Source organism: Thermobia domestica, chromosome 6, assembly GCF_964235325.1.
Source record: "Thermobia domestica chromosome 6, izTheDome1.hap1.1, whole genome shotgun sequence".
Taxonomy (NCBI): Eukaryota; Metazoa; Arthropoda; class Insecta; order Zygentoma; family Lepismatidae; genus Thermobia; species Thermobia domestica.
This window is the reverse complement of record NC_137459.1, coordinates 240206189-240217028: the sequence shown is the minus strand read 5'-3', so window position 1 is coordinate 240217028 and position 10840 is coordinate 240206189. Positions and strand designations below refer to the sequence as shown.

Sequence of the window (10840 nt, the reverse complement as noted above, 5' to 3'; positions counted from 1 at the left end):
CAAATGCTTCCAGAGCAAGAGTCCTACAGGGACCACAAGGACTGACTCAAGACCCTCAGTCGCAAGCGGACATATTCGCTGACTCTCTGCAAGCACAGTTCCAGCCCAATAGAGCACGTCTTGAGCCCTATTTCCGACAGCATGTCCGAACCACATTATATCGCATGAGTAATCAAAAACCCACACATGACATCACCTTAGTAACACCACGCGAAATAGAACGCCATATCAAGTGTCTGCCTGCAAAAAGAGCACCTGGGCCTGATGGGATTCGAAGTGAGGTACTAAAACATCCAACCCGAAAGTTATTGGTCTTTTTGACATATTTATTTAATGCCATCTTTCAACTATGCTACTTCCCAAAGACCTGGAAGGAAGCACGTATCATCACCATCCTCAAACCTGGAAAGAATCCGCTGCTTCCAGAAAATCATAGGCCGATAAGTCTTCTGTCCCATTTGTGTAAATTATTTGAGCGTGTGTTCCTCTGGAGACTGAAACAGCATGTCGACAATAGTAATCTTCTGCCCTTCCATCAATTTGGGTTTCGTACTCAACATAGCACGACTACGCAACTCGTAAGGGTAGTAGATCACTTAACTGTGGCTTTCAACAGAAAACAACATACTCTTGGTGTGTACCTGGATGTCTCAAAAGCTTTTGATAAAGTCTGGTTAGCAGGACTATTATATAAGCTACACGACCAAGGTCTTCCGGATAGTATTCTGCATTTACTCCGTTCTTACCTCTTTGGCAGGAAATTTCATGTGTCTATTGATGGTGTCAAATCCTCATCCAGACCAATTAAAGCAGGTGTTCCACAGGGCGCTGTACTTTCACCACTTTTATATAATCTGTATACAGCCGATCTTCCAACCCTACCACATTGCTTCTTAGCAACGTACGCTGACGATACCGCCTTTTTCACAACAAGCAGTTCACTCATACAGTGTTACATCTATATGCAACGTCAACTGAACAGTTTTCAGGAATGGGCCAGACGTTGGAGGATTAAAGTAAATACCGACAAAAGTTGTACTGTTATACACAGTAGAAGACGTATACGCACCCGTCGAAATCTAATATATGAGAACGCATACATTCCTCACGCCACAAATGCTAAATATTTGGGAGTGATATTAGACCGTGGGTTAACATTCGCTGCGCACATCAAGGACATAAAGCAAAGAGCATTACGCAAAATCACAGCATTATATCCAATTTTTCGCTGCAGTTCACTTTCTCATGAGGCCCGAGTGCACATATTCAAGATGATAGTCCTGTCCACACTTACTTATGCATGCCCTGCCTGGCAACATGCCTCATCCAGTTACCTTCAGACACTCGAAAGTGTGCAAACTAGAACCGGTCGTATCATCACTGGTCACGACAGATATACTCGAAACCGCCAAATTCTGGAAGATCTAGAGTTTCCCCTTGTTAGAGAAGTTTTACGCCATCTCCACCATAAGTTCTGGCGTACCTTACCCAGGCATATTAACCCAGCTATTGCTAATATCGGCACCGAATGCGCTCTCCGGAACGTCCATCGCATGCCACGCATATAATGACTCTATAAAGCTCGCCTAAAGTCACCATCAGCCACTCTGCGACAGTTGCAGATGTAGCCTACCATACTTAGCAACTCAATAGTAATACCCAGTTTTTCACCTGTACCTCTGTATTTTGATCTCTTTCATTCTACTCATAGAGTCAGGGGCTTTGGCCCGATACTCTGCATACAACTTCAACATTACCGTGACCGTGACCGTGACCGTACAAGCAGCACTTCCGATCGACTGTTCATTCAATCGATCTTTAACAGCTGTGACGTACCAGACGTCAGAACAGCTGCTTTTTGGAATTCCTTCCTTTTCCTCATCCTGGGTGCTTCTCCACGCCATTTCTTCGAGCACTGTAGTCCAGACTGATCTAGCCAAGGGTCTCCAGTGCTACGGATCTGGTAGGAGTCTCACTCCCCCTTGAGTACTATCCAAACGGGTACTCTCACCTGCATCATTCATTTCTCTTTATATCGTCAAACACAGCTTTTTTCTTTATCCTGGGCTTTTGCCCATCGGCTTGTTCAATACTATGGCGGACTCTGGCAAGACAACTGGCTCTAAGACTAACGGCAAACATTCTAATCTCCCGCACGTCGTAGCCGGACCATCCGTTCGTGCCACCAAGGCAGAACCACGGACGGACTCTTGCGCTACAAATAGGCGACAGCGGAAAACCTCACAAGCATCTACAACTTCTGTTGTTTCTACCAGCTCAGTTCGATCTCGATCTCCTCAGAAGAAACAGAGCTATGCCGTCCGCCTCGCTTCCCCTCCAGCAAAAAAGCAGCATTTGCATTCAGATTCAGATACTGATACAGACGAAATGATCATTGCCGATCCACCTCGCGAGCAATCTTCTAATGCATCCAACTCAATCTACTCTATGCTATTAACTAATTTCGACACAAAGTTTTCCAACGCAAAATTTGTTGCTCTTCAGCTACGAAAGTATCTACCCCGAGCAGCCATCTCTGAAATAGTTCACACGCGAAATGGTATCATCCTCAAGACTACCGATTCATCTTTGTTTTCCACTATTCGGAACAAAGTCCCTGTTGACATTTTCGGCAAAAATGCTCAATTAACATTATTACAAGACAACCGTCGTAAACAGGCACCTCCTCCTACGCGTACGCCCTTGCTCTCAGTGGTCATTCGAGGAGTAGATCCTTCATACACTGATGAGGAAATCTTAGAGGAATTGAAATTCGAAGGGCATACAATCACCAAAACCACCCGGATCAAGAACGATCGAGGCCCTACCTATATGGTTCGTGTGTTGACCTCCCACCAGGAAACGATTGACGAAATGCTAGCGAACGGAGCCGTTATCTATCAGCACAAACACCGAGTGGAACCATCTCGTTCCTCACCACCATTGCCAGTGCGTTGCGAGAAATGCCAAGAGTATAACACGCATCCTACTGCTGAATGTCGCAACACACACAAATGTGGTTATTGCTCCGGACCGCACTCTACACGTGCTTGTACGAATCTAAACTCTCCTCCGAAATGCCCTACTTGTCAAGAACAACATCCTGCATACAGTTATAGATGTAAAGGCAAACCTGAACCACAAAAGGATCATCCCGAGCTTGTCGTTCCACTTCGTACTCCCGAGCAACCTATCACTCATCATCATCCATCGGACTCTCCAATCACTCTCAATCAACTACTGACGTTCTTCACTTTGGCAATGCAAAACATTCAACCCTTTCAACGACCACACATGCTTCAACAGATCATTCAAGCAGCCAAATCTACATTCAATATCAATTTTACTGCCACCTATTCTGGAAACACGGTCCATTTTCATACTTCCATACCTGATACTTCCAACCATGGCTCTGGTGTTCTTATATCTTAACATCCGTTCTCTTCGACAAAACAAAGTGCTCTTCGAAACATTACTCATGGAAGAACATGCCAGCGCTTTTCTGCTGAACGAAACATTTCTAATACCCTCTATAACATGTCGCATACCCAGATATTCCTTGTTACGCGATGACTTCAAATTACCAGCTCAACGTGCCCATGGTGGTACGGCCATTGGTTTCCTTCATAAGATTCCTCACCGCCGCCACATCTGCAATACTCCTCATCTTCCAGAATACGTTATCATATCACTCTATTTTAGAAACCTCACTGTCACTGTTGCAACAATCTACATACGGCCTGGTCATCCATTACCTACCGCATTTGTTCAATTCATTTCCGACAACTTCAACCATTATATCATTATGGCAGACTTTAATATGCACAGCCGGACAGAGCAGGACAGAACGAACTTCAGAAATTTCATCACCACTCATACCACTGGGATTATTCACGATCTTCCCAAACCAACTCGCCCCATATCAAATACAACGCCAGACATAGTCATCACGTCGGCAAATCTTGCCTCACGCAGCCTCATCGAAGTTCTAGATCCACTTGGCAGCGACCATGTCCCAATCAAACTCTCTATCAACACTCACAGCTCAAACACACATCAAACCCAACCTACTCTTTCCACAAGCCTTCACTTCGATAAAGCAAACTGGGACAGATACAAGAGTCATCTTTCCACTTCCACCGCTCATCTTCCAGCGCCCTCAACAGAGGACGATATGTACGCTACCATAGACGCAATTACATCTTCCATCCAGAAAGCCAGCACTTTGTCCATACCTACCAGTACCTCTAGACCATATCAACCCAATTTACCGCCTCATTACCTCACAATGATAACACGTTCACGTCAGTTTTATCGTGAGTATACTTTCACCCAAAATCCAGAATCATTGCGTCACCACAAACAGTTACAGCGCACAGTACGTAACTACATACGTGCTTATAAACTTCGATGTTGGGTAAAAACTTGTAACAAACTCTCAGACACTAATCATCCTTCCAAGTACTGGAAACGATTCAATGCGCTGTGTGGCAAATATACCAGGACGCCATATCCTCTTTTAATCCAAAACTCACCTGCACAAGATGATGTAGAAAAAGCAAACGCTTTGGCCGACAATCTACAAAGCATATTCACACCACAACCTCCTGAGCATGCATCTCATCCTGTCGAAAAGATCAATCTCGCTGCTTACCAGTTACAACCCAGCATAATTCACTCTCTTCCGCTTGAAACACCATTAGCTTCTCCTATTACTGTAAACGATATCAGAACCGTAGTTACCCGGAAACGTAATTCTGCACCTGGCTTTGACAACATCACGTATCGCCATATCAAGGAAAGTCCTCTCTCCTTACTAACCCTTCTAGCTACGATTTACACCTTTATTCTTCGCACTGGGTATTACCCAACCACCTGGAAAATGTCGAAAACCCTGATGTTTCCAAAGCCAAACAAGCCATTGGACGATGTTTCCTCATATCGTCCCATACAGCTCACATCAACATTCAGTAAAATCCTGGAACGAATCTTGGTCAAACGCCTTCATCAATATCTCGCAGAACACCACATACTTCCTATTTATCAAGCCGGATTCCGACCTGCTTTCTCCATCAATGATCAACTGCTACGTCTGTCTAGTTTGATCACTAATCATTATAATTCTATCAAACCGTCTTGTCTCGTTTTGTTCGATTTAGAAAAAGCATTTGACAAGGTCTGGCATCTGGGTCTCATTTACAAACTTATTCGCCTTCATATTCCTATCCAATATATTCGAATCATTTACAATTTTCTGACTGGCCGACTTGCATATGTTTCTATCAACAATAAGTTATCTCATTATATATTTCTCCTCTCTGGTGTTCCACAAGGTTCGGCATTATCTCCACTTCTGTACCTTCTGTTTGTCACCGATATGCCTCCACTTCTGGACAAAGTACACATATTTCAATACGCTGACGATACTGCCTTTCTTGCACTGGGTAATACCATGCAACAAATTAATACGCTTCTACAGACAGCTATAGACAATTTCTGTCTCTGGTGCACGAAGTGGCATCTTCACATTAACGCTTTAAAAACACAAGCGGTCATATTTCTACCACCCAAAAAGTCAACTAGAATTCGCCGCAACCCCAATAGACTAAACATTCAGGTTGACCAGATTCCCATACAAACCACTAAGACAGCAACATATCTAGGTGTAACATTCGATCGACATCTAACTTGGAAGCAGCATCTGGCATCAATTACTTGTAAAGCATACAATCGTTTAAACTTACTAAAACGTTTAACTGGCACTACTTGGGGTTTAAAACCAGCCACTGTTCTCACTACTTATAAAGCATTTCTCCGCCCAACTCTCACACACGGCCACACAGCCTCGGTATCTGCCCCAACCAGTTTTTACCACAAACTCCTAATACTTGAACGTCATGCCTTCCGAATTGCACATAGAATCAAATTACCCAGCCCTACCCAGCATCTTTACAGTCTTATCACATTCCCTACATTGCAGTACCATATCGAAAAACTCAGACTTACTTATCTTACTAAACGTTACCACGATCATCATCCTCTTCTTCTAGATGCCATGCACCATTTAGCAGTTCATCCCATGCCTTCTCGATATATGCATACGCAACTATCATTATTATTCACCCTGTATTGTTACACACTGCCACCGAATCACCCAGACTTAAACCTCCTCGATGATTTCCATACTCATTTTCATCACCCATTCATAACTCCATCAACTGCACAGTGATTCTCCTCTCACTAATATGGGCTCCCCCTGTCCACATCATAGCCTAGAGCCGCCCCTAGGCAAGAAGATGCTCTCATTTGTCTATTTAACATTTCCTATGTGTTGTGGCGTGTTTTGCACCTCATCTCATCTCTCACCTCCATCGTCATACAAATCGCTACTATTTTGGTCTAGTGTTTAAATTATTTCCTTCTGCATCTGACTAATAACTCTCATTATCTCTAAACCATCGCTTCTTGATTTATCATCCTGTTTCTATGTGTTTTACATTTTTCTTCTCATACTACCTACATTATATGTTATGTATATTATATGTTATCTTTGTATTATTTTGTATGTCTACCAACCCAAATGTTAAGGCTGCAAAAGCCTTAAGTCCTATGTTTATGTATAGATCACTAAATAAAGATAAGTTGATATCTACCTTCCCATAGACCATCCTTCATACACCCATTACCCATTCTCCATAAAATTCCCTTCCCTAAAAGAGGGCGTAACCCTCTAACAGGGTGCTAGCCGTTGGCTAGCTTGCAAAAAAAATACAAGCCAGAATTGGAATCAAGAAGCCTAACCTCTCTTGTGCTAGTTAGTGTGCCCGCAAGGATCAAGTGTTGCAATACGCATTTGTGAGCAAAGCACACATACACCACTTAGAGGGTTGACGGAAGTTTTCACTTTCGAAGGGCGACTTGCTTTTTGAACTTCATTACATCATCTTGTTCATCTCTTTCATCTTCATTTGGGCTTCGGCCCTCGGCTATTTCATCACTATGGCGGACTCAGGCAATACTAACGGACAATCGAATCTTGGTCGACATTTGGGTTTACCTTCTACAGTACCTTCAAATCCAAGCACTGCTTTTGCACAAACGGCACCCATTGCACCTTCTAACCGCACTCGGCACTTTTCTTGGGGCAGTCAACCATTACCAAGCACGTCTCGAGAGAGACACCCATCTAACGATTCCACACAATCAGCGAAACGCATACGATCACGATCACCGATAGCATCAATGGATATAGAAATTAATCAACAATATAACAAGGTTGTTAAAGGGCCTCAAGGTACTACCGTGACACAGTCGCACTCTGATCCTGTTTATCATTTCATACTTACCGACTACGACACAAAATTTACTAATCCTAAAATGATCTTTCTACAAATCATGAAATACGTTCCACGGGTACGAGATACTCTCGTCCAAATTGTTCCCACCAGAAACGGCTACATTTTGAAGTCAAAAGATCCTAACTTTGGTATTACTATCCGAAACAAAGCCTCGTACGAAATTTTCGGTAAGAGCGCTAAACTAACCAAATTGACAGATAAGCGGCAGAAACAACCTCCACCACCTCGAAAACCACCATTTCTATCGGTCGTTATTAGAGGTGTCTCCCCTGAGCTTACCGATGAAGAAATTCAAGAAGAATTAAACCAAGAAGGAATCTCCGTGGATAAATGCATCCGTATTAGGAATAATAATGGCCCGACGTACATGGTCCGTGTACTTTCTAAGCAGCAGGACACTATTGATTATCTATTACGATTCGGTGCACCAATTTATAAGAAACTACATCGTGTCGAACCATCTAAAACTCAGGGCCCTTTACCTATTCGCTGCGAGAAATGTTCAGATGTACAATGACCACCCAACAGCCAATTGATCCAATCCATCTAAATGCGGATACTGCTCGGGTCTCCATGAAACTAAAGCTTGCCCAAACTTACAAGGACCACCTAAATGTAACACCTGTGGCAGTGGGCTACATCCTACGTATAGCTATCGCTGTAAAGCTAAACCAGCGCCAACTCCCGAGCATCCGGAGCTAACAGTCCCGCTAAGAACGACTGATACGACAACTCAACCTAACCAATCAATCTTACCATCGCTAACAGTCGAAGATCTTCTCCGCTACATCAGTTTGGTGCTTCAAAATATATTTCCCTTTCAGCGGGCCAATATTCTTCACCACATCATTTCTGCCGCAAAATCCATCTTTCACATTAATCTGCAACCTATTCTAATAACTATGTCCATTTTCATATCGGGTCGCTGGAAACTGCTGTTTAATACACTCTGCATAGTATTCATCACTATGGGAATTACTTTCTTATTTGTCAAAAATAGATACTTTTCGCAGCATAAGCTGTTATTAGAAGAGTTGTTGTTGGAGGAACATATAAATGTCTTTGCACTTAACGAAACTGCTTTAAAACCGAGCATGTTAGCCCGCATTCCTGGCTACCAACTAGAACGGCATGACTATCATGATCAAGTGGCTCGTGCTCAAGGCGGAGTTGCAATAGGCTTTTCTCCAAAGTATCCAGTTCGATCGTACAACCCACAAGCTTTTAGTACTTTGCCGGAATATCTCCTTTGTTCCATATATTTTCCGTCCATAATCATCAATTTTAGTACGATCTATATTCGACCACGACAACCTATCCCGCTAGACTATTTCGAATATATTGCCAATCATTATCGAAATATTATTATCATGGCGGACATTAATATACATAGTCGAAGTGATCGTGAGAAAGCAGATTTTCAGCAGTATTTAACTGACAATCTCCAACTCCATCTCCATGTTCTTCCTTCGCACACCAGACCTATAAGTCAGACTACACCGGATGTTGTCATTACATCGCTAGATCTTCTTACTGACTGCCATCTTGAAGTTCTGGACTCAATCGGGAGCGATCACCATCCAGTGAAACTAACACTCACTCGAGGACAACGACCACGCCAAGAAATCGCACCCCGCTATGTTCCACGATATGATAAGGCAAATTGGCCTCTTTTCCGGCAAGACCTTGAGCGCAGACTTCACAGTGAAGCGCCTCCAACTAATGAAACCGAGCTAGCTTCTTGTATTACAACTATCACCACTGCAATACAAACTAGTGCTAAGCATCATATTCCAACCGAACAAATGCATCCGCACAAACCGAAATTACCGCCGACATATGTTCCACTCATACAGCAAGCTCGCCGACATCTTCGAGAATATTATAGAACTGGGAATGATGCATATTTACGCCTACATCACCAATGGCAAAGAGCAGTACGTAATTATCTTGTTGCATATAAACGTCGAAACTGGATAAAATCTTGTAACAACTTATTCGAGGAAGCACATCCTTCTCGATATTGGAAGCGGTTTCACCAGCTTGTTGGCAAAAGCACTAAAATCACATATCCTCTAATAGCCGACGGTACTCCTCTCTTCTCTGACGCAGACAAAGCAAACGCATTTGCTGCTCAGTTACAGGCCGTTTTTACGCCTACAGCTGTTTCTAATCGTTGTGAACGGACCGATATCTCTTGTATTCCTACCTTACAACCATGCACGGAGCATATTATTAACCTAGATCATCCTCTTACTTCATCCATCACTGTCGATGAACTACACTCTGCACTAAAACGGAAAAAGAATACAGCACCTGGAATCGATACGATATCTTACCGACATATCAAAGAAGCCCCACCATCTCTCTTGCTTCTCCTCGTCACAATATACAATTTCATCCTAAGAACCGGGTTTTACCCCTCAGATTGGAAAGTCTCCAAAGTCTGCATGTTCCATAAACGGAATAAACCTGTACATTCAGTAACTTCTTACAGACCCATCCAACTCACCTCAGTTTTCAGTAAGATACTGGAAAAAATTCTCGTGTACCGCCTCCATAAGTACCTTGATACCACTTCTCTGCTACCTGTTCATCAAGCGGGGTTTCGCCCTGGTTTTTCCATAAATGACCAGCTACTTCGCCTCAGCTCAATAATTACTAATCAGTATAACAAAGCATTTCCATCATGTCTCATTCTCATGGATTTAGAGAAGGCATTCGACAAGGTTTGGCATTATGGTCTCATTAAAAAATTGCAGTCGTTTAATCTTCCTATATGCTATCTCAGACTAATATATTCTTTTATTTCAAATCGCATTGCTTATGTTACAGTTGGTACGGCACTCTCCTGGCCGATTTTTCCTCTTACTGGAGTACCCCAAGGATTAGCTCTCAGTCCTTTATTATATGTCTTGTATGCTTCCGACATCCCTTCTGTACCACGCAATGTCTTTACTTTTCAATATGCTGACGACACAGCTTTTCTTGCTCTCGGCAAAACGGTGCATCGGCTTAACATTGCTTTGCAAACAACACTCGATAATTTCGTCAAGTGGTGCAAGAAATGGCAGTTAAAGATCAACTCCGAGAAAACCCAAGCTCTGGTTTTTCTACCGCCTAAGCGTCGTTCCAAAGTCCATAGAAACCCAACTCTCTTACAACTAACTGTTGATGGGTATCATGTACGCCCTTCCACCACTGCTACCTATCTAGGTGTGGTTTTCGATTAGAAGCTTAGCTGGAATGCTCACTTGAAAAAACTAACGGAGAAGGCTAATCTTAGATTAAATCTTTTGCGACGTCTCACAGGAACATCTTGGGGACTAAAAGCCGATGTTTTGCTTCATACATATAAAGCGTTCCTCCGTCCGATCCTTACTTTTGGTCATCCCGCTTGGTGTAATGCTTCTGTTTCTTTCTATGAAAAACTCAACATACTGGAACGACATGCTATTCGACTGGCGTATCGAATTAAACTT

General features: G+C 43.0%; 1 protein-coding gene across 1 annotated transcript; it reads left to right on the top strand.

Moving 5' to 3' along the window:
* Nucleotides 1-3478: 3478 nt before the first annotated feature.
* Nucleotides 3479-6177, top strand: LOC145687478 (uncharacterized). Its single transcript, XM_081760936.1, has 2 exons — nucleotides 3479-4860; nucleotides 6051-6177. The coding sequence occupies exons 1-2, from the start codon at nucleotides 3479-3481 to the stop codon at nucleotides 6175-6177; spliced, it is 1509 nt and encodes a 502-aa protein (XP_081617062.1).
* Nucleotides 6178-10840: the final 4663 nt, after the last annotated feature.